This window comes from Podarcis cretensis, assembly GCF_951804945.1.
Source record: "Podarcis cretensis genome assembly, chromosome: 6".
In the NCBI taxonomy this organism is placed as follows: Eukaryota; Metazoa; Chordata; class Lepidosauria; order Squamata; family Lacertidae; genus Podarcis; species Podarcis cretensis.
Genome location: NC_137175.1, coordinates 98,483,349 through 98,511,184, shown reverse-complemented (window position 1 = coordinate 98,511,184; position 27,836 = coordinate 98,483,349). Strand labels below are relative to the sequence as shown.

The 27,836-nt window shown below is 41.7% G+C and overlaps 1 protein-coding gene across 2 annotated transcripts; it reads left to right on the top strand.

Annotated features, from left to right (window-relative positions):
- Positions 1 to 121: 121 nt before the first annotated feature.
- Positions 122 to 26,890, top strand: ZBTB37 (zinc finger and BTB domain containing 37). Of its 2 annotated transcripts, none has more exons than XM_079981504.1 (4): positions 122 to 252; positions 2,734 to 3,684; positions 5,960 to 6,059; positions 11,190 to 26,890. In XM_079981504.1, exons 1-4 carry the CDS (start codon positions 164 to 166, stop codon positions 11,676 to 11,678), a joined length of 1,629 nt encoding a protein of 542 aa, XP_079837630.1. In that variant the 5' UTR covers positions 122 to 163; the 3' UTR covers positions 11,679 to 26,890. The 2 variants fall into 2 exon arrangements, with proteins under 2 accessions (XP_079837630.1, XP_079837631.1); XM_079981505.1 differs by lacking the exon at positions 122 to 252 and adding an exon at positions 594 to 1,388.
- Positions 26,891 to 27,836: the final 946 nt, after the last annotated feature.

Below are 27,836 nucleotides of genomic sequence, written 5' to 3'. Positions count from 1 at the left end.
CGGTCCCGCCTCCCCAAGTTCCCCCGCCAATCGCGCGGGGGGTCACGAGACGCCTCCCTCGGGCCCCCTCCCCCTGGGGGACGTTGGGGCCTCTGGGCGGGGCTGCCTGACGAGAAGCCTGGAGGAAAGCTAGTCAATCAGAAGAAACGTCGGGGCAAGGGGGATGTTCTTCCGGGGCGTTGCCCGTCGGGGGGGTTTCGCTTCCGGAAGGGTGTTCGGGCTCGTCCCACCCCCCGCCCCCCACCCCTGGAGGTACGTAGACGGTATATTTCGGTCCCCTCGGGAAAGGGAAGGAGGCCTGGAGAGCGGCAGCCTCTCTTTTCCGCCCCCCCGCGCCTCTCAGGTGGACCCTCAGGAGGCCCCCCCGGGATGGCCTAACCTGCTCCTGGAATAGGGGGGCTCCCTGCCGGACCCCAATTCGTAGCCCTCCCCTGCCTCTTAGCAACTCAGCTTGCTCCTCCTATAAAATGTTTCTGGCTAAAAGGTCGGGCGACCCCCACCCTCTTTTTCCTTTTTCCTTATTCCGCCGCCTCCAGCCAGGGAAGGAATGTCAATATTCCTTTATTTCGGTCTCTTTTTAATTGCCCCTCGTCTCTACCCAGCTGCTTCGTAATGTTCTCGCGTCTTGAGGGCTTTGGCGTGCTGAGAGGTCCTGCCCGGGGCGCTGCGCTTCCCGTGTGGGTGAGGGCATTTGGGACAAGGAACGGGAGGGGCGAAGCCTGAACGCAGAAGCAGAGGACCACGGTCGTTAAAACTGTCATTGCTGCTGTGTTGCGATTGTATCTCCTAGCTTTTGTATCCTATTAAAGGTTGTTGTTTTTTCTCCTGGTACAACTATACTTTATTCCATTCTAATGATTTGGGGCATCTTGTTTCTATTGCTTCCCTTGTGTTTTCTTAGTTCATACAAGAAAGGGATAGTCTGTGCAGGGAGTATGCAAATAATGTTGACTTTTGTGCCCACTTAAATGTATTTTGGAGCAGTGGTGTCCAGTCATTTACCTAAGGTGGGACTCTCTAGATTAGTATTATCCAAACTTGTTTTTTATCCAAGGCATGCTCTGAAACTGTCAAGGAAATTCCTTACCTGCAAGGAGTGTGATTGAAGTGGTAGATTAAACTAAAACGCAGCAAATGAGTACTCCCCCCGAAGAATGAAATGCTAAAGCGTTTGTTATCACCTCAAATTATGAATGTCTAAAGGCCCAGTTACAAAGACTGTAGAAGATATGGGATCCAAAATAATATCTGCCCCTTATGTTTGGGCAGCATCATTCAGAATTAACCACCTTTTGAGTATCCCACGTCAGCCAGATTCATTGGTCTTCAACTGGAGTGGACACCCCTGTACAATATGAATGGCTTCACTACCTCTCCCACCTCAAAAGGTGTGTTTTCTGTGTTTAATCATTGCATAGAAGAAGGAATTTAAATTGATGCAGATTTTCTTTTCATAACCCTGCTCTTACAAGCCGAATCTGCCATATTCCTTTTCAGTTGACAGTATAGCAGCCTGGCTATCTTTGCCTCTACCCTCCATATACAGAAAAGGGGAAAAAACAAACATATACGGTAGACTAAAAGTGGGTCTCCTGAAAATTTAAGATGAGTTCCCAGTCTGAAAAAAATAGTACTACTTATTCACAATACTGTTGTGGTAGGGTACTGTTATCACAAAGCAGGAGGATAGATGGCGCACCCTGTCAAAGGCAGCAGATGAATGAAAGGGTTCTTTTCAAAGCCCCTAGCCTCGTTGTTACAGCCCATTGTCTAGTGCTTGCTGTCATACCCACAATGCTCTATCAGCACAAGCTGCTTCCAGATCTATAAATCTTTGCATCACTTAGAAGTGAACCCCAAACCCACCCCACTCTCTGGAATACTGCTTCAGGAAGCATCTGTTTTCATTCATAAGTTTAGGCGGCAGCAGATCTATCCAGTTAGGTAGGTACAGAAAACCCCAGCTGTAACACAGGGTGTGATTTCAGATCACTGATGCTCCTAAAGCAGGCATGGTCAAACTTGGCCCTCCAGCTGTTTTGGGACTACAACTCCCATCATCCATAGCTAACAGGACTAGTGGTCAGGGATGATGGGAATTGTAGTCCCAAAGCAGCTGGAGGGCCAAGTTTGACCATGCCTGTCCTAAAGCTTGGTATGCTGATTCCTCTGTGTAGTTAAGATGTTTATTCCTAATCATTCTGCCATAGTTGCTTTTGTGTGGTCTCCATGACCTTCCCATCAGAAATCTGTTCTTAGCAACAGAAAGAATGGCAGAAGTCCAAAGCTGTGTTGGTATCTCTAAAAATAGTGCACAAATTCATGATTTGCCCTTTGAGCACTTTGTAAATTGGTCCCAAACATTTATTGCTACAACTTTTAAAAGGCTTCAAAACACTTATTTCTTCTCTTATTGTTAACTGATGCTGTTCTTTATGGTATTAAGATGAATACCCAAGGGAGAAAGTTTAGATTATGTGTAATGTTATATACAATGGAGGCCAACCTTGACTGCTTTTCTCAACCCCTCTAAATATGGTTGTGTAAGCAACTAATTTTGAGCAATACGTTCTTTTATCCTCTTGTGAAACACAATCATATCTGAAAGTGTGTGCAAATTCATTGTCTGAGAACTATTTATGGACACTCTTGTCTTCCTTGTGTAATACGAGAAGCAGGCATAAAGAGAAATATTTTCTAATGCTTCCTGTGGTGCCATTTTGTTGTTGTTAGGGTTGCTCCACCTGCAACTGGAGCCGACATGGAGAAAAGTGGAAACATTCAGCTGGAGATTCCTGACTTCAGCAATTCTGTCCTGAGCCACCTCAACCAGCTGCGCATGCAGGGCCGGCTATGTGACATTGTAGTCAATGTGCAAGGCCAAGCATTCAGGGCACACAAAGTAGTACTGGCTGCCAGTTCACCTTACTTCCGGGACCACATGTCGCTCAACGAGATGAGTACGGTTTCCATCTCTGTCATCAAAAATCCCACTGTTTTTGAACAACTCCTCTCTTTTTGCTACACGGGCCGGATATGCCTCCAGTTGGCTGATATCATAAGCTACCTGACTGCAGCTAGTTTCCTGCAGATGCAACATGTTATAGACAAGTGCACACAGATCTTGGAGGGCATTCATTTCAAAATTAATGTAGCCGGCGTTGAAGCAGAATTGAGCCAAACAAGGGCAAAGCATCAAGAACGGCCTCCAGAATCTCACCGGGCTTCCCCATCTCTGAATCGCTCTCTGAGTCCACACCACAGCACCCCGAAAGGAAGCCGCATGGGCCAGGTCAGCACTGTGCTGGACATTCGGGAACTTAGTCCTCCTGAGGAGTCTACAAGCCCTCAGATAATTGAGCAGAGCTCAGATGTGGAGAGCAGGGAGCCCATACTGAGGATTAATAGGGCAGGTCAGTGGTATGTGGAGACGGGAGTGGCAGACCATGGTGGGCAGGGTGATGATGACGTCAAAGTTCTTGGAGCAGTACGAATCAAAACGGAGAACCTGGAGGAGTGGCTGGGGACAGAAAACCAGCCATCTGGAGAAGATGGGAGCAGTGCTGAGGAGGTCACTGCCATGGTGATTGATACCACAGGCCATGGATCAATGGGACAGGAAAGTTACACATTAGGCTCATCAGGAGCAAAAGTGGCCAGGCCAACCAGCACAGAGATTGACAGGTGAGACTTTCTGTTATTAAAAACTGATTTGCTTCCAAGAGTGTTCTGGGCATTGTACAGAATCTACAAGCACCATGATTCTCACCGTCTAGAGCTTGCTGTCTAAAAAAGTCATAGAAGATGGGGCATGATTAAAAGGACATATGAAAGTTGCAGTTTGTAGAGGATTAACAGCAGAAAGTGCATAAATGGTGATCTGGACAGTCAATATTCTATTATTTCACATAAGCTCTAGAGTGGGACTTTATCTTCCCCAGGCAGAGATCTGCTCAGCTTTTGTAGCAGGGGAGGGGGGATCAGAAGCTGTAAAAGGCATAACTTCTTCATATTAGAAATTTCTAGTAAAGTCCCTAACATACACAAGATCAATAACCCTTTCTCAGAAGTGGTTTCTGTGGTATGAGTTTAATACCTTCTACACCAAGTTTACTGTGTTTTTCAGTAGTCTCATATCTGCCTTCCCCCCCCCCGCCCCCGCACTGGTATTTATTTATCTATTCACTGTATTTTATCTAAACTAATGGTTGATTACACTTTACCATTTAACTTGTATAAAGCCTGACACACCCTGAAGGCTCAAGAGATGATAACAGTAATTTTTGTAGCACTTGCATCCAGAACACACTTGAGCAGCTTCAAAACATAAAATATGCTGAAAACCTCGGCACCCTTAATCCTAGTCAAAAAGGTTGCACAGGGCTGGCATAGATCACTAAGGGAGAGGAATTCCATAGTTGTGAATCAGTCACTGAGAACACAACACCTCTTTGGTTCATTTCAGCCATCATCCCAGTCCATTCCAAACCGATTCAAGCTGCTTGCCTGCTTTCTTTTTTACATTTTCCCAGTTCTCCCATCTCTAGGTACAATGACCTCTGAAGGCAGAGCAGTGACCATGTGGTCATCACACCAAGCCATGATCTTCAAAACATGGTCTGTCTATTCTGACCTCATGGTGAATTTTCCATAATGAAGTTTCTTTACTGTGGTTTAGCAGGATGACTGAGTTGACCCTTTTTGTTGGCATAATGTTGCTACTTGAAAAAGAAATATTAGTACTGAGAGAGCATTTCTGGCTCTTCTTGTTGAGGTGGCAGTCACAGGTTCATGCGTCAGGCATAGCAGTATGTAAAACAAAGGTACAGTGGTTCCTCTGGATACAAACAGGATCCGTTCCAGAGCCCCGTTTGCATCCTGAAGTAAACGTAAGGCGCATTTCACCGCTTCCGCGCATGCGCGTGACATCATTTTGAGCATCTGCGCATGCACGAGCGACGAATTCTGGAAGTAACGTGCTCTGTTACTTCCGGGTCGCTGTGGAGTGCAACCCGAAAATATTCATCCCGAAGCTACTTCAACCCGAGGTATGACTGTAATGCCAAGTTAAATTATTCTTAATTCTTTGACAGATGGGAGTGCTGCTGCTTATAAATGGTAGAATGTACATCAACTAGTTGTGAAAAGCTTACTCATAGTTGTAGTCATTTTATTTATATACTGCATTTTCTACAAATATAAATGTGCTCAAAGCAGTTTATAGAAAATAAGCTGTAAAATGCAGTAATAAACCATAATCAATAATAAAGCTAATGTCACTTCAACATAAAACTAAAAAGTCAACGATTAACAAAATATGTCAAAAATAAGCAAATATTAAGTTTAGCAGTAGGTCAGCTAGCAGTATCCCAAAGTAGCCCCCAGGCTACTGGCATTAATACCTAACAACTCATCCCCCAAACATGAACTCAAATGCTCAGAAACCTCCTCAAAGTTCTTTTGGCAGCTGCTCCTTACAAAGGCTCTTGGGGAAGCTGGGTATCACTTGGTAGGTACAACCAGCCATCACTTGCTGGCAAGCCCACTCCCCAGCCTATAAATGTTCCATAAACTGAAGTTTGAGGAATATTTCTGGCTTGGACAGAAATATGCCTAATAAGATCCACTGTCTGAACTTCTGCATGAGTGAATAGGCTTGTTCATCCTCTTTAGTCACCCTAACAAATTTTCTTTCCCCAGGAAGCTAAGCTGCTCCTCAGTCCATCTCTAAGTTGCTGGGCTGCCTTAAAAGATTTCATTGCTGCCAAATCAATGTTAGTACACACACACACACATCTCACATTTTGTCCTGTCCCAGCTGTCCCACTCCCATCTGTCAAAGAATTATTGACTAATATTGACTAATATTATCGAGCAGAAGTTCTGATTCTTCCCATGTCTTTGTTCAAAGTATCATAATATTGCCCAACTATCCATCAATCTCTATTTCCATTTGCAGATTTAGCCCTTCTGGTAGTGTGGTTACTGTAAATGAGCGGTACAGGTCAAAAAGTGAATCTCCATGGCGGGTGGATGAACCCAAACAACCCAGTTCCCAGGTAGGTATCCCTAACTTGGGCTTTACTGCTGCAGTTATTCATATAGATCAGGCATGGTCAAACTTGGTCCTCCAGCTGTTTTGGGACTACAACTCCCATCATCCCTGACCACTGGTCCTGTTAGCTAGGGATGATGGGAGTTGTAGTCCCAAAACATCTGGAGGGCCAAGTTTGGCCACTCCTGATATAGATTGTCTATAGACAGGCACTTTGTAGCGGAGGGCTGGGGAATGGACATACAGCACCCTTCTTGAAAGCATAGTCTGAAAGACATGACACAGTGGGGAGGGAAAGAGGTTTCCAGTTTCATAGAAGGATGCATTCATTACTTTGATCCCCAAACAAAACAGTGACTTAACAAAGACCAAGAACTACAGATCTATTTCATTACTGAACTGTGACTATAAACTATATGCTACAATTTTAGCTAATAGATTGAAAAGGACGCTGAGACAGTCCGCAGAGACCAGGCCGGGGTTTTACCAGGCCAACAAATGAAAGAGAATATAAGAAATGTAATTAATTTAATAGAGTATTTGGAAGTAAGAAATGAAAAACAGGCTGCGTTAATCTTTCTAGACGCGGAGAAAACCTTCGATAATATTTCGTGGTCATTCATGATCCAGGTTTTAGAGAAAATGGAAATAGGTAACTCTTTTGTAGCAGGAATTAAAGCAATCTATACTGATCAATCTGCAAATATATTAATAAATAATATTCTTTCAGACAAATGCCAAATAGAAAAAAAAATGAGACAAGGCTGTCCCCGTCCCCACTGTTGTTTATTATGACATTATAAATATTGCTTCAGAAATTAAAGGTATTGAGGTAGGATGTAGAGTTTATAAATTAAGGGCGTTTGCTGATGATGTGGTGCTGACACTAGAACAACCTTTTGAAAATAATTATATTAAATTGTGGAAAGGGGTTAAGAAAGAGTTGGAGATATGGAGGAGAATGGAACTGTCCCTGTTAGGTAGAATTTCAGCCATTAAAATGAATTTATTGCCTAAGATTCTGTTTTTATTTCAATCAAATCCCAATTGTAAATAATTTAAGATGCTTCAAATAATGGAAAGAAGATATCTCTGGCAGGGGGGGAGCCAAGAATTAAACATAAAAATATGATAAATATAAAAGAAAAAGGAGGCTTTGCTCTGCCAGACTTTCAAATGTATTATGAGGCAGCTTGTATGTGTTGGCTAAAAAAATGGATTGTATTGGACCATGCAGACATCTTAGATTTATTTATTTATATTTTTTTTATTATAATATTTATTAAATTTTATATAACCAATAAAAAACATACATAATAACATAATATTTTCCATTATCCACTTTTCATTCTCAACTTTGGACTTCCTCACATCTCTTGTTCCTGCTTTCTAAACATAAATTTTACCAGCAAATTATTAACTTAATTTAATTCATATAATATAATTTTCCAATATTTAATTTAATTTTGGGGTTTAACATACTCTTATTGAAGCTTAATTATAAAATATTACTTATCCCAAATTTATCTTATCATCTTCCAGTTAAATTTAAATTTGTATTCTTTATAACTAGTTTGTTGAAGCCATGTTTTTGCTAATCTTACATCTTTCTTAACAATCGTACAATTTACAATATTTTTGTAGATAGTCCTTGAATTTCTTCCAGTCTTCCTCCACCAGTTCTTCTCCCAGGTCTCGGATTCTGCCCGTCATCTCCGCCAGTTCCATATAGTCTATCAGTTGCATCTGCCATTCTTCCAGTGTGGGTAATTCTTGAGTTTTCCAGCTTTTAGCGATGAGTATCCTTGCTGCTGTTGTAGCGTACATAAAAAAGGTTCGATCCTTCTTTTGCACACTCTGACCAACAATGCCCAAGAGAAAGGCCTCTGGTTTCTTAAGGAAGGTATACTTAAATACCTTTTTCAGTTCATTATAAATCATTTCCCAGAAAACCTTCACTCTAGGGCAAGTCCACCAGAGGTGAAAGAATGTTCCTTCAGCATCTTTACACTTCCAGACATCTTAGATTTAGAGGGTCAGGATTTAAAATTTGGCTGGCATGCATGTCTCTGGTATGGGAAAGCTAAAATCTATAAGAGTTTTATGAACCACATTCTTAGTAAGAATCTGGATAGAGTTTGGGAGAAGTATAAAAATCTGCTGGAAACAAAACACCTTTATGGCTATCTCCCATCGAGGCAATCTCAATTAAGAGAGTTAATATGGACAGACAATGGGTGACTTACAGGGAACTGATGAATTTTATGAGGGAGGGGACCCAAGCTGAAACCAATGGAAACCTAAGGAGTCAAGTTATGGATTGGTTGCAATATCACCAGCTACATTATATGTTTAAATCAGATAGAAATAGTTTATTTTTTGACTGAAGCTCACAATTTGAAAAAGAACTCTTGCAAAATAAGGATAAACTTTTGTCTAAAATGTCTATGAATGGGAAACAAAAGACGATCTAGTTAAAGCTTCAATGACACACTGGGCAATAGATATAGGACACAATATAGATCTTAACCTCTGGGAGAAACTCTGGCAAAGTGACCTGAAATTTACAGCATGCTATTCATTGAAAGAGAATTATTTGAAAATGATTCATAGATGGTACTTAACTCCGAGTAGGTTGGCTTAGATTTATAAACAGAATCAGATAAGTGTTGGAAGTGTAAAGTGTGGAGGGAACCTTCCTCCACATGCGGCGGACATGTAAAAAAAATGTTCAAAATTACTTTCCCAAAAAAACCAGAGTCCTTTATGTTGGGTATAATCCAGACTGAAATTCCCAGGTGTCAGAAAAGGTTATTTATGTATGCAAAAACTGCAGCCTGTGTTTGGTTAGCCCCAAAATGGAAAGTGAGTGAGGTCCTAACTAAAGAGGATTGACAACTTAAGTTGACAGAATATGCACAACTTGCAGATTTAACATATAGAATAAGAGAGCAAGAACATACTTTTAAAGAAGACTGGAAAACATTTATTGAATATATGGAAAATAATTTTATACAGCTGAAAACACTGGCAGCATTAAGATAATAAAGAGTAAATAATTTTTGATGGATGTAAAAGTGAAAAACTAATTTGAATGGTTATAGTAAAATATGCAATGAACCATGGAAAGAAGAAGGGAAGTCATTGGATATTTTAAAGTTTATAAAATGTTTATTTGAAATTGTAAAGAAAACTTTATAAAAAAAATATTATATAAAAAAAGAATAAAGGGGAATCAGAGAAGGAATCCTGCACTAAAAGTAAAACGTGTGCTCAGTAGACTCATAAAGCAAAGAAATGATGAACACTACATTTTACTGAGTTCCTGTTTGTATAGCACTATCCATGAATATGACACTTTACAAGAAATGAGCAGAACTGCATTCTAGAAAATTACAGAAGAAGACAGCTATAAAATAGGAATAAAATGGAGATGGAATAAACAATGGAAGAAATGAATGCCATTATTGCAGCTGCATCTACTTATGCATAAAATATATTAATATAAATCTGGATTCAGCTGGCAAATCTCATCAGCGGGAGTCCTGTGGAAGAACCTCTGTTTGTAGTTTTGCAACCATAGGTACAAGACAGAATGTTGGTGTTACACATCCCCTCCAACACATTAGTGACAGAGTGTTGTTTATGTAATGCATTTTTCCCAGAGTCAAATGCCAGTGGTATACTAATATAGACTCCTATTGGTTAGTTATTCCACATATCATTCCACCTTTTTTGTGGAATTACAGTCCCAAGGCCCCCTTCCCATGCTGCCTTCACATTGTTAGAGGTTTTCCAAATAGCGTGGTAATGTTTGTTGTTGTTGTTTGTTGTTGTTATACCCCTCCCAACTGACTGGGTTGCCCCAGCCACTCTGGGCTGCTTCCAACAAATATAAAAGCATAATAAAACAAAAAAACACACATTAAAACTTCCCTATACAGGGCTGCCTTCAGATGTCTTCTAAAAATTGTGTGGTTCTTTATCTTTTTAACATCTGATGAGAGGGCATCCACAGGGTTGGCACCACTACCAAGAAGGCCCTCTGTCTGGTTCCCTTTAACTTCACTGCTCACAATGAGGGTACCTCAAAGCTAGAGCTCAGTGTCCAGGCTGAACAATGGGGACAGAGGCGCTCCTTCAGGTATACAGGGCTGAAGCTATTAAGGCAGTGATGGCCAAACTTGGCCCTCCAGCTGGTTTGGGACTACAGTTCCCATCATCCCTGACCACTGGTCCTGTTAGCAAGGGATGATGGGAGTTGTAGTCCCAAAACAGCTGGAGGACCAAGTTTGGCCATCACTGCGTTAAAGGCTTTAAAGGTCAACACCAACACATCGAAATGTATTGGGAGCCAATGTAGGTCTTTTAGGACCAGTGTTATATAGTCCTGGCGGCCGCTCCTAGTCAGCAGTCTGGCAGCTACATTCAGAATTAATTGTAGTTTCCAAGTCACCTTCAAAGGTAGCTCCATGTAGAGTGTATTGCTGTAGTCCAAAGGGGACCTATGCCTTGTTCATATAGATCCATCATTCTGTACAGCTCTTTTGACTTCCAGCCTGAATTTGCTTATTGAACAAAATGTAGATGGTCTAAGAATGGGAACAACTTATCTCTTCCATAACCCCATTGTTGCCTTTGAGAAAAAAGATTTGTTATCTCTGCAAATAATGAGGGTTTGAGAGATAGGAAAGGAACAAATTATATACATTTATTTTTTAAATCTGTTGATTTTATCTATATATTGATTGTTCTTATGGCTGTTCTTACAGCTATTTTTAATTAACGCTTTATACTGTTTTATGTAAACCACCTAAATATTTTAAATAAGCAGTGCATATCAATCTCATTAAGTAAATAGATAGTAATGGGGCGGGCGGGTGAAGACACAACTGTGCTTGCCTGAGTCGTATGTATTTTGGCCCTGAGAGGGAATTTGAACATGGGTTTTCCTAGTTTTAAGCCCCACACTGTAGCCCCCACACCACACAATCACTCTTGTTATCTTTAGGTCCAAAGAAACTTTAGATCCAAAGAAACTTACAGCCATCTCTTCAGAAGAGAAAAACAACCCTCTTCCCACATACAAACTAGCTCATTATCTTTACTGCTTGTCTGTAATATTTCTCTCTAGGTGGAGGAGTCTGCTATAGTTGGCGTGAGTGGCTATGTTGAATATCTCCGTGAACAGGAAGTATCTGAGAGGTGGTTTCGCTACAACCCGCGTCTCACTTGCATCTATTGCGCCAAATCCTTCAATCAGAAGGGTAGCCTGGACCGGCACATGCGGCTCCACATGGGCATCACACCCTTTGTTTGCCGTATGTGCGGCAAAAAGTATACTCGCAAGGATCAGTTGGAGTACCATATCCGCAAACACACGGGAAACAAACCCTTTCACTGCCATGTCTGCGGGAAGAGCTTCCCCTTCCAGGCCATCCTCAACCAGCACTTTCGTAAGAACCATCCTGGCTGCATGCCTCTGGAGGGGCCGCACAGCATCTCCCCAGAGACCACAGTTACGTCAAGAGGGCAGGCGGAGGAGGAATCTCCTCTTCGGGAAGAAGCCAATATGGCGGGGGAGACAGCACAGGGATCTGTGTCCACCACTGGGCCAGACTGAAGAGGAATGCAGAATGGGTGAGAGGGATCCTCTCAGTCCGTGAGCAAATCCCCTTGAGATGGTGAGCTTGAGTTCTCATTTGTGCAATGTCGCCGCTGGACAAAGAAGCTCCCAAGATGTTGCCAAAATAGAAATGATATGAAAACAAAGTGCTAAAAGCTCACCTCCTTTTCCTCATCTCCTTTTGAGGGGACGAGACAAAAACTGGGTCAACTAACCTCCGATTCAGGGATTGACAGCTTTTTTTTGGATGGGGAGAAGCTTTTTTTTAAAAAAAAATATCCAGTAGTGATCAAGGAATGACAGCTTTTTCATTTTCTTGGCATCGGACCCTGTGGTCCTGTGGGCTGTAGAGGTCTAGCTGTGGTGAGTGCAGAGCACCAATATCTCTATTCATCACAGTAGTTGTGCCACTGAAGAAGTAATGGGGACAATAATTAGTTCTCCCTCTCTCTTTCCCCCTCCCCCTCACAAAATAATCTTCCAGGTAATTATTTTTGAGAAGAATGGTTGTCCTGGTAGAACCTAACTTGTCTGAGTGTATTTTATCTCATTTTATTTTGGCGTGTCTTTTTAAAATTGACCCATTACTTAAGGGCTTTCTGTTTTGTGTCTTGGCTTGCCCATTCTAGGTGTGTGGTCTTGCCTGTTTGTGATGAGGCAAGTCTCTTTTGATCAGTATTTTAGAGGTGACACAATATTTAATTAAGTAAGCTACCGAAAAAGACGGTAGTAGCTGTGAAGCTCTGCCATGTTTGGTGGGAGATATTTTCAGTTGTGAAATGTGGATAATGCAGAACACTTTGCAATTCTTGCTCAATTTCTGGGCTCTGCAAAGACTGAAAAGGTAGGATGAGGTTTCCTGTCATGAATAATTGTTTAAATAGCGGCTTTGCCTCAAAGGTCATCTTTTGCCTCCCTTCTAATATAACAGCAATATTTGTATATCAAAATAATCAAATTCCATTGGAGGGGATTATGGCTTGACTGTCTTAAGAATGGTTCTCTATTTGGTATTTTTATATTAAAAATGCAAAAAAATATGCATTAGTAATAATTCCGAAAGCTCACTTTCCAGTTTTCTACAAGCAGTGATAGCTCTTCCTTGAGCCTTTGTAGTATTTTTCACATGAGTTTACTGGGAAGATAACAGTGCCGCTGCCAAACCCAGCAAATATGCACTTGCCTCATGTTTCCTAATATATTGCTTGTTAGTGTAAGGATGCAGGCATGGGAGGGCAAATCTCTTGAACTTTTTGTTTGAGACTTGCAAAATAAGCAGCAGTTCAAGCTCTGCTTTAGTGTTGCGTTGTATTGATGTACAAAAAAAGCTGGTATCATGCCAAGCAGATGATGTGGATCTCAAGAAAATAGCTGATAAGATGAAAAAGCAAGCTAATTGGGGAAGGTATCAAAATGGGGAGGGGAGAAATCATGCTATCATAATGGGAAGGGAGAGATGGCCTTGTGGTAAACAAGCTTGTGCTTTGTACTAATAATTGGCCTTCTTGTAAAAATGAGGATATTTTCTTAATTCATGTTTTGGTTGAAAGAATGAATGAAAGCAGAAAACTTGTTTAAACCCCCCCCCCCTCTTTTTCATTGTTTGGTGTTAACTGAGAAATTCCTTCTATTCCCCACCTCACAGCACCAAGGGTGCACTTCTCTGCAAGGTGGAGAGTAGAATGAATTTCTCTTTGCGGTCAGAAGACAGGAAACCACCAATAAAGGTCAACTCATAAAAGCTTTAAAGAGTTGGATGAGACCCTCCCAAACTTACACACATACACTCTCTCATTTGGACTGAAGCAGGGAGGGTAATAGAGAGATACAAATATATATGCTGCTTTACTTATAGCTTTCAAATTTACCAAAAAGAGTAAAATTACACTCAAGAGCATTGGAAAATATTTCTAGTTACTTATACAAAGATTTTAAGCATTTAAAAATAGAACTTTAAAAATATTACCAAACTGTAAGGCATACATTTATTTATCTACACATATGTTATATATAGTTATAATGGGGAAGTTTATCTGCTGAGCTGGTGATGGTGTAGGTGATAGCTATACAGAAGAATTTTCTCAAAAGCAGAATTGCAGCAAAATCCATCCAAGTTTAGGTGGCAAAGAGTTGAAGTGGAATATTGAATGTGGTATTCATGGAGCTGTGAGTTTCTTGAACAAGTTGTAACTGTACTGATACTGTGAACTGAGGAGCAGCCAAGAAATCCAGGTTCATGATGCAGCAATTCCCTGCTTGCTGGTAAAACTCCTCTCTGTCTAGCCTGGCCAGAGTCAATAAGCACTTCTTACATTTTAGCCTAGGTTTAGTTTTAGAAGAAAAATAAAGCTTGTGAAAGGTGTTTTTTTAACTTGCCACTGTAGAAATTAATCATTTCTAATTGCATGCGAAGGAGCCAATATTCTTGCCCAGATCTCACTGAAGGGAGGTTTACTGCTTGTAGCTATAGTTCTTGACCTCATTTAGATGTAACACTACATCTTCATTTGGTATTATGAGTTAAAGTCTGCATAAGCCTTGAGTTCCCACATTCTCTCCCACCCATCTTTTGATGCAGCCACAATGAGTTCACAAGTTGTTCTGTTTCAGATTAGCTTGGAAGTTGACCTGTTGTCTGAACACAAACTGATGAATCTTAACTATGATTTGTTCATACAGGCTGACTTCAAACCATAGTCCATGACGTTGTATTGCTTCAGTGAACTATGGTTAAGATTAATCACAATTTAAACTTTAGATGCTATGAAAAAGGTCAGGTTATCTAAAACAGAACCTTCTAGTTTTCTTTTAGCTGCATTGAAGGAGGAGAGGGAGAAGGAAGTATGGGAGTGCAAGGCTTTCTGTATTTCATTCTTGTAACGCTAGGCCACAATTTAGCATTATGTCCAAACAGCAACTGTAAGGAATAGAACCAGGGATCATAATTTTGTGTGTGCATATGTGTACAAAGGACCTGGGGGATCTAGACCTGTTTGGCTCTCAGATACTCTCTTAGCAAAATTTAATCGTTGCCAAAAAATCCTGAGATTTTTGTTATTCAAAGAGCAAGTTTCTAGCCCTGATTCTAAGAGAGAGAGATTCCTGTTTGTGGTTTCCATTAATAATGTTGGAGCTAGAGGAAGGAGCAGTTATTCCAGTATTCTAGAGGATCTCGATAGTACACTTTTATCTGTGTGTCACCTTCTTTTTCTTGATGTGTGGCAGAATAAATGAGAATGAAAAGAAACAGAAATCCTACAGGAAAAAATGCATTTAAATTGTACATCCAAATAAAACATACACATTACTTGAATGTATTCAAACAGCTGTGATTTGCATTATTCCAGTCAGGCCTGACAAAAGTACATGCCCTCCTTGAGCAGCTGCCAGGCCCTAGCAGGGCCCAATCCGAGGTGTGCTTTGGAACCTAGCCACCCTTTAAAAGAGTGGTGGAGTCTGGGAGCTGCCATGTAAATTTCTCACAGGGCCCTAATGTAGAGTTGTTTGGGGGCATTGTGTCATCTGGTACTGATCCAGACCTACAGCTGCCACCGTGGCCAGGTAAGGGAAGGTCCCACTGGAAAGCATCTTTGCTAAGAGTTCCCTCAAGCATGGAACTGGCCTCGATTCCAGTTACTGAGTATAAAAAATGGCAGGTGCTTTAATCAGCCTTGTTGTCCGAGGTTCAGAACCTGAGATGGAAGGACAGGTGGCTGGCAGACCAGAGGAGAGAGCCAATTGGTGACTAAAGAGGATGGTTCCCAGCCAGTTAGGATAAGAATTTGGCTTTGCTTGGTGGTTCAGGGTAGAGTCTGCTGGATATGAGGGTGATCAGAGCAAATAACAAAATCTCTTCAAGCCATACAGAAAATAGCCTGCCCACTTCCTTGTCTCTACCCTGCAATTTTATCTTTTCCCCTGGATACCCTGAATTCAGAACCTGAGACCTGAGTCAGTTCTTTTTTTCTGAAGTTGGTTCTTTTTCATTCTGGACTGCAGATGACCAAGGGTTGTAGCCAGTGTTAGACCTACGCAGACTAGACCCATTGAAATTAAAAGACATGAGTAACTTAGGCCCATTGTTTTATGTTGGTTTACCCTGAGTAAAACTTAGTTGGATACAGCCCTAACACATGTATGTGTGGGCTGGTGGGTGCATAACACATTTTGTGGGCTCATTGGCAAGGCTGGTTTTGTTGCCCAAACAAATCTTTTGTTGCCCAAAGCATCTTCATGCTTTGTGTAGCAATATTCATTCCTGTGTATTACTAGTGATTTTCAAAAGAAAGTAGCAAATGTCAGTCGTAGGCTTACGTATAACTGAAAGAAAACCACGTGCCAATACTAACCCTTTAACAACCTTTTCTACTGCAGAACAATTGCTTCTACAGCACAAGAGTTACCATGCTCACTACTATAACCTCAGCCTGGACTCCGCTAATGACCTATGCCATCAGTAGCATTAGCCTAGTCAGGCACTGTGCCCTTAGGAAGACTAAGGGATGACTATACTGTGATCTCAGCCCCAGAGAAGGCAAATGTAGGCTTTTGTTTGGATTCTAAAATGCAGATGAGCTGGCAATCCGCTTTTCTGTTTGGTGCAGCTACATGTTTTTACCCTTGCGAAACGGATTTCAACTGTGATTCAAAGGGGAAGTGAAGTGAAACCCTTTCATATCTTCATACCTCATTAATTAATGGCCCACATCCAGGTAGAATTTAGTTGTAGTGAATAATGTGTCTCATTCTTTTCCATGGGACTTAGTAAAAACTAATATTACCTGGATTCGGCCAGTTTCCCCCACTTCTGTTCCAGAAAAGGCCAAGAAAACTTGATTGCTTGCCTTTGGCAATTGTCTCTAGAGGGGAAAGATCGATTTCATAGCTCTATGCTTGCAAAACAGTAATAATAAAGTAATAATAAACTTCAGAATGTGAAACATTGCAGTTATCTCCCTGAGCGTGCTGCTATGTGTTTGTCTTGCCAAAAGCAATAGAGTGACTTTGATGTAATTCTGAACCATATCACTGCTGAAATGGGAAACAAATATGTGCATAGTTGAGAACAATGATATGAAATGTAGATTGTAATTCTATGTCCTTACCTTTGAGTAAGCATCACTGAACTTAGTTGAGGTTGCTGATTAAGCGTATATGGGATTGGATTGCGATGGTGGTCTCCGGCATTCCAGTTCCACTAACTCAAAAGATTTCCACTTGCAGAGCTGAACTTTCCCTTCCTCTCTTCTCCCCTGCAGCCCCCCATTTGCTCTCAGAATCAGCTCTGGGGGCGGGCACAGTGGGAGGAGAGGAAGGGAACATCCCATTGTGCAAGAGGGGTCTGCTTGCTGAGCATTGGATACAACCCTGAGTTTGATCAGATGAGACAAACTGAAATAACTGGCACTTTCCCAGCATTCAGAATTTTCCTGCAATTTCTAGTGGAAATACGTGCCCATTTTCATTTCTTAAAGCACCTTTGGATTGTGTACTTTACTACTTTGGAGTGTCAGATGCATTTTTCACAGCATACCTTAGAGGTGACGGTGGGTTTATACTTCAGTGCCTCTCTGTGTGTTGTCATAAAGTGGCTTGAAGATTTATTGTAACAATGGTCTTAATCCAGATTAATCCCCCCTTTGTGTGCACACATCCTTAAAACAGCAAGTATATACAGGGTGATGCCTGTTAAATATGAATTTTAAAATATTCCAAGTTACTCCACAGAAACAAAGGTGGTTAGGATCAGTTATATCTTTCTGTGGCAGTTACAGACCATTCGGGATATTAGTCCAGTGTTGGATGCTTCAAGCTTCAAGTTATTACCATGAAATGAAAACATGGTAAAATAAATTCCTCACGAAGGTGGAGCAATTGTGTAAATTCTACTTTTAAATAAATGCTAGAGTTTGTTAAAAGAGGGGTAGGGATTGTGTAGAACAGTTGTGCAATTTGCTGCTTGCTTGTTCACTGACGGCAACTAGCAATTGTTGGTGAACAGATGTAGAGTCAGTTAACTGAGTGGACGGAGTCAATCACTGCGCCATGCTGCACTGCCTTTCTTGGCTGTTCAAAGTCATGTCCGGCAGAGTGAATGGCTGTTTGCAGCAGTCTCTAACCTGGGGATTAAAGCACCAGGCTGTGTTGGCTGTCCACGGAGCTGGTTTACTCTGCACTCTGTTTCTGGGTTGGAAATGGCAACAGAGCCCCACTGACTACACATGGGGACAAAACAGAGCTTTGCTGATGCGTGTTAGAAATACGGAACACATCTGTTGGCTTTGTGTGTGACTTTCAATCTCTCTCCTTAATAAACTGGTAGCCAGCCAGGTGTATTCCAGGTATTGTTGGACTGCAGTTCCCATGATCCCTGATAACTGGCTAGGCTGACTGGGGCTGATGGAGACCAATATTGTGGGCCACAGATTCCACATCTCTTTCCTAGGCAATAACCCTGCCCACAGCTGGGCTGCATTTATAAGTTACCTCTTTTGGCTTTAAGCAGGCAAGTAGCACTATGGAGCAGAAAATGAAATAAGAAGCCAGCCAGCAGAACTGTCTCTATTTATAGCAAGATGCACTGGTTGTTGCTATGTTGTTCCTGAGGAATGAGGGGTGCTTAGGCCAGCTTTCACCATGAGCAGGGGTAACTTTATTCTTTTGATCTTGGAAAATGCTATCTAAAACAGTTGGTAACCCTCCTTTCTTTGCATATGGAACTTTCCTGGGAACAGAGCTGCCTTTGCTGGTGCAGAGCTCAGTGTGCATACCAAAAACCCTGTGTGAGCCTAAAGAATGGCAGGGAAAGAGCAAAAGTATTGACAAGTGTGTGGGTTCTTCAATAACACAGACTTCTTTGTCAAATAGGAACTTGTAGTATGCACACATTTTAAAGATAATTATTGCCAAGAATTTTAAGTTTTTAAACATTATTTATCTTGTTAGCAGGTGGTTGTTGTTTTTATGTGCAGATTCTCTGTTTCAGTATAACACCAATGGAACTGCTGTGCCCAGTCAAAAACAGCAACAACCCAGAATCTGCCAGATTCAAGCAGGTTCTATGTTCTGGCCAGGCAAAACTTAAACTCATTCTTAAAAAAAAAAGATACTGTCTGTGATTTGGCACAAGATTGTACCAGATTGTACCAGCTATGCATGTTGAACAAAATTTAGCTGTTTGATTCAATTAAAGAAACAAACCAAGTTAGTTTAAGTGGAATTTAAAAGCTTTGGGGTCATAGCTGGGAAGGATAGAAAGACCCGAAGTTTGATTGGGTACCATTAATAGGGAACCATTAATCTTCCAGATTGGTATGTGACTTGGTAGACTGTGGATTCTTTTATTGAAAAAATGGCTGAAACCAGTTGCTTTAATATTCCTGGGTTAAAATCTAGTCTATTTGAAAATTGTTTCTTATATTACATATTGTGGCTACAGCATAACTCCCGGGAGATAATGTCATATCTACATAGTTGAATCAGTGTTACGCAGTTCAGGGACCTGCTATGGATCAGATATCTGAATCATGAGTCTGTTAGAGGAAAATCAGTAATATAGTTGGGACTAGTTGGTATGTTTGCACTTGAGAAAATGAAATCTTGCACCTATAAACTTATGCTAATAAATGACTTTATGCAAATTAGACTAAATTATGTACATTATTTAACATTATGCTTTCATTTTGAATATGATTAGCTCTTTAAAATAAAAGCACAGTTAAGAAAATTTGTCAAATATATTATATTGGTAGTGAAGAAAAAACATTGGCCTTGGATATTAAAGGCCACTAAAGGTTATATGCAGCATAATTTTATTTTGTTTCTAAACAGGAAAACAAAAACCTCCTGTACCATTCAAATGTGACCTGTGCTTGGAATAAAATATATGATAGTTGTAAATTTTATTTTACATACATTTTCTGTTTGCTCTGAACTGATCTTTGAATTTGTTTGAAAAATTTATAATTTGGGGACAAGAAGCAAGTTGGCAAAAAAAAATATGGATAAAAGAGGGATGGGTGAAGAGGCCTGGGCAGAAGTCTTGCATAATGTGGTCAGAGTGAGAATGTAACTGGAAGTCACAGTGGTGGAAGGACACACAAGCAAACAGAAGCTCCACTTCTTGAAATGGTGGAACTCTTGGTGGGCTCTACCAGCACTTTTTCCTGAATAAGAATATAAAAAGCGCCTAGCTGGATCAGACCAAAAGTCCAACTGGCCCAGCTTTCACAGGAAGGAAGGGAAGTGCTATTCCCTGCTGTTTGACCTCAGCATCTTGTACTGGTATACGACCTCTGCTTAGCTATACTGGTTAATAGCTATTGGTAGAACTATCCTTTAATTTTCTCCAGGGTACTCAAGTGCACATCACTGCGTTTTATGAGTTTTGTATGTTTGTGATGGAAGAAGCACTTACAAGGCCAAGGTTCATGCAGTAGCGTGTCACAACCATGGGAACAAGAAATATACATTCCTCCTTCTCTCCCACCCCTGCCCTGCCAGAAGAAGCAGGGCAGAGATGATTCTATAGGAGTAGCCAGATTCTTTACCATGTACCATATTCCAGCTGGGATTCTACATGTGTGGGGTTGCGGAAGTATTTGCCATCTACTTAAAGTGCTTATGTGCTTATGCAACAAATTCTGGAAAGCATCCTAAATCTGCAAAAAGTAAAAGCAGCAACAGCCTGAAATTACAGGAAATAAGATTTCTGTGGAGGCGCACCTTTTGACCATCAGTCCATATGAAGTCTGATCTTTAAGGTCCATTTCAGCAGTTTGATGCAGCAAGTAAAATAATACTTTGTGTACTATAATCATTTTACTGCCTGCTCAGGCACATGGATAATTGCCATGATCAATTCAGAGATTGATGTTAATTCCCTGCAGTTGCTATGTGACATGGAAATGGATGTTTCTGTGTTCAAGAGGATAGCAAATGGTGGTAGATTCCAAGAGCATGATCTGTCTCTGTCCATGCAGGCTGAGGAGAAGTTTTGTTTCCCCAAAGGCCGCTTTGTGTGAATGTGGGCCTCAGCACCCACATCCTGCCCTCCCATTGCCAGTGTGGTGTCACACCACTCAGCTGGGAAGTTCTCAGAGTGACTCTTGGGCCAGACACTCTCTCTGCATAACCTACCTACCTCATAAGGTTGTTATGAGAGGTTGAGGAAAGGCCCATCTCCACTGCCCTGACTCCCTGGGGGAATAAGCATGTCGTAACTGCATATTAGTTCTCTTTTTTGCATCCTCTCCAGAGCTTCCCCCATTCCCATTGCAGCTGCCTTCTGCAGTGGGAATGTTCCTATAGAACGTCAGTTTGTAATGGGTGTAGCATACCACGGCTGTTGTAAACCAAATGTTTGTCCCCTACCTTAACTGTAGCTGCTTCTTCCAGATGGACAATTGATGAAACACAGTTTCAGGGTGAGAAGATGATCAGACATGGCCATTTGAGCTGCTACAGATGCAAGGGGGGGAAGGAAGGTTATTGTTCCATTTCCCTTGCTGCATTTATCAGTGGATTCTAGACACTGGCTAAGACCTGCTTAAGATGTTGCTGTGTAAGGCAGACCCCCGCTCCATAAGGACGTGGCACTCCTTCCTGCCTTCTTTGTTTTTGTGTAATGCTTTAATGGGCCTCTCAGACCATTTGACATAATTTGAATAGATTTGTGCCCATCTCCATTTTTCCTTCTCGCTTATGTTTATAGAGGATTCTGTTCCATAGTTCCATAGGCCTGCCATGACTTCGTTCTTCAATATTATTCCAATTTGCCAGAGAATCCTGTGCTGTGGTAGAACATAAGAGTCAAGCATCTGTCTTGAAGGCAGAAGGTCCCAGATTCCCAGCATTTCTAGGCAGGGCTGGGATAGAAATCCTGGGGAGCTGAGGCAAATAGGTGCAGACGGTATGGTGAATGTGATTCTGATTAAGGCAGCTTCCATGTTCCCTTCAGGTTTTGTTTCCTGAACAGAACTACTTTCTGCTTCATGGTGCTCCTGGAGAAAAATTCATAATGTACATTGTTGTTTTTACAACTTTAGAACAAGGTATTTAAAGCACTAGTAGCATTTGAAATTACATTTTTATTCTGTTTTGAGGCGCGGGCATATGTGGAACAGAGAGGTGAAAGTCCTATGGACTGTGTCTTCAATATTCTTCTTCTGGGACCTTGAGGAATAGTCAGAGGTTGAGATGTGTGTTCCTTTGGATGCTTCAAGTCACCCAAGTGCCATGAAGTGTTGAGCTTTTAGTATGCTCCTGGCATCCACGCTGGATCTTCCACCGTCTTTCATCAGACAGCCAAGGTTGCATATTTGCCGGCAAGTTCCAGAGCTTGCCAACTCATATCAGTAGTGCTATTTGGAAAAAAAAAAACACTGATGTATTTTGAAACTACTATGCAATGGCTTTGTGAAGTTGTCATGCTCAGATTTAACTGTTGGCTGAAGGTTTCTTAAATCACTCGTTTTATCTCCTGTAGATGTTGCCAGAACTGCAAAAATGGAGTTGAACCTTACTTAACTCACAGTACATCTAATGGTGTTTGTTTTAGCCATTGTCTCAAGACATATTTCCCCGCACCTCTTCATTTTTCCTCTTCCAGGGCTTCCTTGAGCTGTTGGTATAAACAGTTCCCAAAAGGGGCCTCTTCAGCACAGCCCCCAGTAGAAAATTCCAGCGTAATTCCCTGAGCCCTTCTTTAGTAGTTTAACTTCATTGTGTCATGCACAATGGGGAGAGATGGGACACCACTTGGCAAGTAATTCTGCCATTTATTTAGTATTTATTTGTGTATTTATTTATTTAACTTGCATAATTGTCTCATGTCTGGCAATGCCCTGCCTGCTTCATCAGTGCAGTGCAATTTTCTTGCATAGAACATGCGGACCTCAGCATAACTTGTCCTGGCCCTCTCTTACTGGGAAGCAGAACAATGGAGGTGCATGTCCCCCCAAGGGACAAAGACGTTACCGCCCACCTTTAGGCAGCAGTGAAATCAAGCATACTTTGATTCTTTCTTCCTTTATGGCAGTAAGTCCTTAGCTAACCCTTACCTTTTAACTTAAAGAGTGTTGGCGTTGATGCGAAAACCAATAAAAGAGGACATTTATCGCGCAGTTCCACTGGTGACCTCATTGAAATATCACAGTTGCAGCTATAGCAAGCTTTTAAAATCTGCTGCAATATGTGTGCATAATAATTTATTTAACCTACTGTGATTTCCTAATTTAGTTTTGCCTTCTAAATTAACGTGCAGCTTTGAATATGTAAGTGCCCCATAGATTATAAGATTCATTCACTACTTAACTGGCTGCACTAGTGTTGTAGAGAGAGATATTGGTCATTGTCTGCTTTTCATTTAGTTGTTACGATGTTAAATCAGAACAGGAGCATGACATTAGTTGCAAGTAAACACTAGTGTTGTCTCTTCTCCAAAATGAATATTTCAGCAATGGTTGGTGTAACAGAAACTTTCTGTTTTGCCTCTGAGGATGGAGACTATTTCGTGGTTTTCTCGCGTTGTGCATTGAAGCCCCCAGTATCTTTTGCTTGCTCAGTAAATGAATCTAATTGGGTGAACAAGCTCTTAAGAGTACACTTTGCTCAGCTTTAGCCAGAAGGTAGCTGTGCATTTGAGGTTATAGAGACAAGAAAGCAAAGTGGCCCAGAATACTTTATAAAGTTGGGATGCAAAGTACAATTCAGCTAGAAAAATAGTTGCAGGAAAGTGACTATTGTAGTAAAAGTTTCTGCTGTTCCTCCTGACTGAATTACATGTAGTTGTTTTCTGCTGCCAAACTTTAATTCCTTCGGAACAGAGCTTGTGAATGGGATGGTTTGCAATATCTTGGAAGGCATTGAGGACAGTTCTCTGTTTGTGATTACCTGATAATTGCACCAGACAATGATTAGTTGGATATCTCCAGGAGATTCAAACCCAATTAAAAATATTTAAACTACTAATAATGGCAGTTGGTGATGACTGGGTACATATTTTTCCTATGGGATGCTTAGACTAAAGAGTACAGTTGTATGTAGATTAACAGAAGTGAGTTTTGAAATTCAGTGAGGCTTTGTATTGCATTTGACGGTCTCATCTGATTTGTAACAAATCAATCTGGCAATTTAGTTTAAATGACTTAATGTGAAGGGTTGCCAATGAGCACATCCCAGTGTATTGGGGCCATTGTGTTCAGCAGAGACTTTTCATTCTTTCTTTTTCCAGAGTACTTACCCCACCCCCCAAAATATCAGGAAGCAGAAGGTGTCTCTCTGCCTAAACAATGAGCTCCCTGAGACAAACTAGGTTTGAGAGCAGGGTGGAGCTAGATGTTCCACCAAATTCAGAGTTGCAGTTGAAAACAGTACCCTGTGTGTCTAGTTCCACCTGTTTTCCCTGTCTCCATGTGTAGTATCGATAAGTGTATTCTCTATATACACAGATCCCAACCGCTAATGTATAAAGATGGATTAGAAAATGTACCACATGGTGAAGTCTTAAGTTCTTGTTACCCCACATTATGGGACAGCAGAGGAGGCACTGGCTTGGGTGGCAACTGCATGTTTGCAGGATTCACCTAACCAGACTTCCACTTGTGCAACAGGGCTTTCCACCACCACCGCTTGCCCCCCCCCCCCCCAAGTTGGCTGGGGGTGTTGAGAGAGCTCCCAGAACAGCACACAGGGGAGGGGGGTTGTTTCACCTGGCAAACTGCAATGCTGTGCAGACAGTACGATTGGAAGATTGCAATGCTGAATTCCACCCAACAAACTCTTGAATGTTTTCAGTGAGCTCATAATCAGCGCTCTACGCGTCAGCAGCAATTCTGTAGTTCTTTCTCTGGTGCTATTACTTGATCTATGCATAACTAAGATCCTGCTTTTCAGCTGCTGGCCTTGCAGTCATGCTTTTTACCACCTAGAGTTCAACCTAATCTGATGCACAGATTTCAGATTACGAAATTCCAATTTACATTCTGTAAATTGAATTCAGTGGAGTTTAAATGTAAAGCCTACCAAAAGGGGTGTGTGCACTCAGTCCCTCCACCCCTCACCCTTCTCATTCAGTCCTGTTTTGCAATTTGGGGTTAGTCAAAAAGATGATGTTTTCAGGATGGTTTTTCATAGGTTTTTACTGTTGGTTGTCGGCAGATTCCTGTTATCCCAGGATATTTTTATCATACCCAACAGTGTGCAAGCCAGTTCTTCTAGGTCCAGTATACTAACACAAAGCTTACATTTTCAGATTAGCTGATTATACATTGTAGGTTACAGAAAAATAGTCTGGAACTTCTTGGAAAATCAATACCCAAGAAAAATGAGGGTCTTTAATCTAAAGAGAAGCTCCTCTTTGTGAGCTCTACATTATGTTTCTTATCATGCAGTCTTGTTGACAGAGATGGTTTTCTGGGCCACTTGGAGACCTACGAAACAGATTGCGGGACAAAGTTCTGGTAGGTGCAGGGGGCAAGTTGGAGCCCCCCTTTAGTGATGCTAGTAATCCCTGGCCTGGATGTGAAATACGCAGCTTCATTTTGCTGACAAGTACAAGAAAAGACAAACCTGTGTTGTTAAAAAATGCATCTAAGTATTACAGCTCAGCTAAGTCTTTCCAGCATCTATTGCAAATCGGCTTTCAAAAGTAGTGTGGCACTTTAAGTAGGTTGTTTAAGCACCCTCACTTCTTTCCTCCTGTCCCTCCCATATGCACTTTAAGCTCTGTGGCTGTTACCTGTTCCATGCAGGAGGGTTGTCTTGGATGGACAATGGGTAGTGGTGATGTCAACCTTGCCTGCCATTGCTGCCTCCTCTATCTCCAGAGGCAAAGGCATTGTGTGTACCCTTTCCTGTCTCAGCATATCCACACCACTCAATAATGTGAAAGCTAGAACGTTGGCATGCAGTGGCTTTTGTGAAGTGGGCTAGCCGATTTTTGACTGTTCTCATGAGCTAAGCTGTGGTTTTCAATGATCAGCTGAGCCACAGAACCTAAGCTTTTAAAGAGAAATGAACTAAACTGCCATGGGATCAAAACTATATTGAAATTCTGTAGGTTTTAACTTTTCCACGCGTGTCTCTTCCTGAACTTCTGCCTCAATAATCTGTTCTTGGGTGGATTCTTGCTGAGACAGACTGAAAGCTGGCCCTGTATTGGATGTTATGGGCTAGGGTGCCACCCTCTTAAATGCCACTCATGCCAAATGAGAGTGCCTGTAAAGTACAGGTGGTTTGGGATGCTGTGCTGCTACCTTGAACCCATACATTATAGCTATGCGTTGTGCATGTTGCCACATCACGAATGAGAGCACCAACAGGATATCTGTCTGAATTGCACAGCGCAGATAGATACTTGGTGGCATTTCAAAGGGTGACACTCATGCCCACTTTCTGTGGTTTGGCTTTTGGTGGGATGTGTGGGAATCTTGAGCAAACTGCAGCTCAGAATGGATCACTGTCACTGGTGAATTATCCAATTTGATTCTTCTGCTGCGCCCCACTCCTAAAGTTTTAAATGTATAACTCTTCTTTTGGTACAGAAATATTCTAATCATGTGTCCCCTCCCCCCCCCCTTTAAAAACTAATCAACCACCACCTGGCAGACCCTTTAAAACTATTGCTCTGTGAATCTGAAACACACAAGATATCTGTTGCAGTTCTTGAACTGCTCTTTTTTGGTTGTATTGCATTGCATTGCAACAGAATTCATACCACTTCTCCAACAGGCTGAAATGTGATCTAGTTGTTTGACAATAATTGATAGCAGAACAGCCCAATTTATTTTTTATTAGCATTTTCCCAAACCCACATTTGGTGCATCCTTTATTCTCCCACTGATCTCCATGCACATGGAGGAAGAAAACAAAAGGGGGGTAATATGGTCATTATTCTGTGAGTGTGTCTTTTGGTGATGGTGCTGGTGGTGGTGGTGGGGAGAGTAAAACAACAGTGAAGATAAAGACTTGTACAAACTTATTTAAAGCAGTTTAGCAAAAATAAACAAACTAAAAGCTCTCATTGAACAGCTTTAAAAACAATGTGAATGGAAACTTAGAAACTGGGTTAGGACTCTGAAAAATTCTATAAATGTATACTTGAAATTCTGTTTGTATTTTAAAACAAATGCATTTTCCTCTTTAACACTGTGTAAAAGAAATGTTATGCATGTGAGTGGTTTGAGAAGTAAATGGTTTAATACTCATAACTGGAGTGCACTGTCTTTTGTTTGGCTGTCTGTCCACAGCCCTGTGTACCACCTCACCAGTCCCCAAACTAAGGTTTTTTGTTGCCACCCATCTGTCTTGTGAGACGATGGAGTGCACCTCCAGGGGTGAAGTCAAACCGGTATGTTAGCAGCACTGAAGTGACCTCCCCAGTGCACAAGCCTGGGCAGTGTGGATGGAGGTCCTGAGCTGCCCAAATGACAAGATCAGCCTCACTGATGTGGCCCAAAGGAAAGCGGAACAATACTTTTGGCACCAGCTTGGCTGCAGGAGTTTCCAGAAGGAGGCATACAAGGCACCATCCAACCATCTTAGGGACTTCATTCCAGATTTCTGCAGGGTTTACTCCTTAGCCTTTTCTTCTCCCAAAGATGTCCTACAAGGCAGTGGAGATTGAGGATCAGAGTTTTCCTTCTCTAGATGGACTACCTTCCCGGATTGATGAGCCCCATCTGCCCCTCACTTCCCTCTACAGCACATGCAGAAACTGCATTCTTGATCGTTGGACCCACTCTTGGTTTCATCCACCCAATCTGCTGGAGCCTGTCTTCACATGCAGGGAAGTCTTTAACTCACCAAGGTTTAAGACCCATCAGCCACCCACATCTGGTGAAGTCTGTCAGTCGAAGCTATTCCCAGGCTGTGGCCGCTGTTGCATGCTGACAGCTTGTAGGTACCACAGGTGAGAACTGAGTGCAAGGTGGGGACCAAAGGTGTGCAAACTAGCCCTGAAGGAGCATACCAGCAGTAGTGCCCCTCGCCTAACAACCCAAACACCCCAAACTAAGTTTCACTACTCACGCAAAGTCAGTTTTCCCATGTCTTTTCAATTTATTGGAGCCCCTCACTGGTCTTCATGGACAAGCTGAAATCATTCAGCTTCTTCAGCTTTCACAGTGGTAGCTTCGTACATGCCTCATGCCCTTA

Excerpts from the sequence above, each read along its gene's own strand:
- ZBTB37 (XM_079981504.1), top strand. The coding sequence starts at position 164 with ATGTTCTTCCGGGGCGTTGCCCGTCGGGGGGGTTTCGCTTCCGGAAGG. Across the intron at positions 253-2,733 it reads CCCGCCCCCCACCCCTGGAG|GGTTGCTCCACCTGCAACTG; the intron begins GTACGTAGACGG and ends TGTTGTTGTTAG. Across the intron at positions 3,685-5,959 it reads ACCAGCACAGAGATTGACAG|ATTTAGCCCTTCTGGTAGTG; the intron begins GTGAGACTTTCT and ends TTCCATTTGCAG.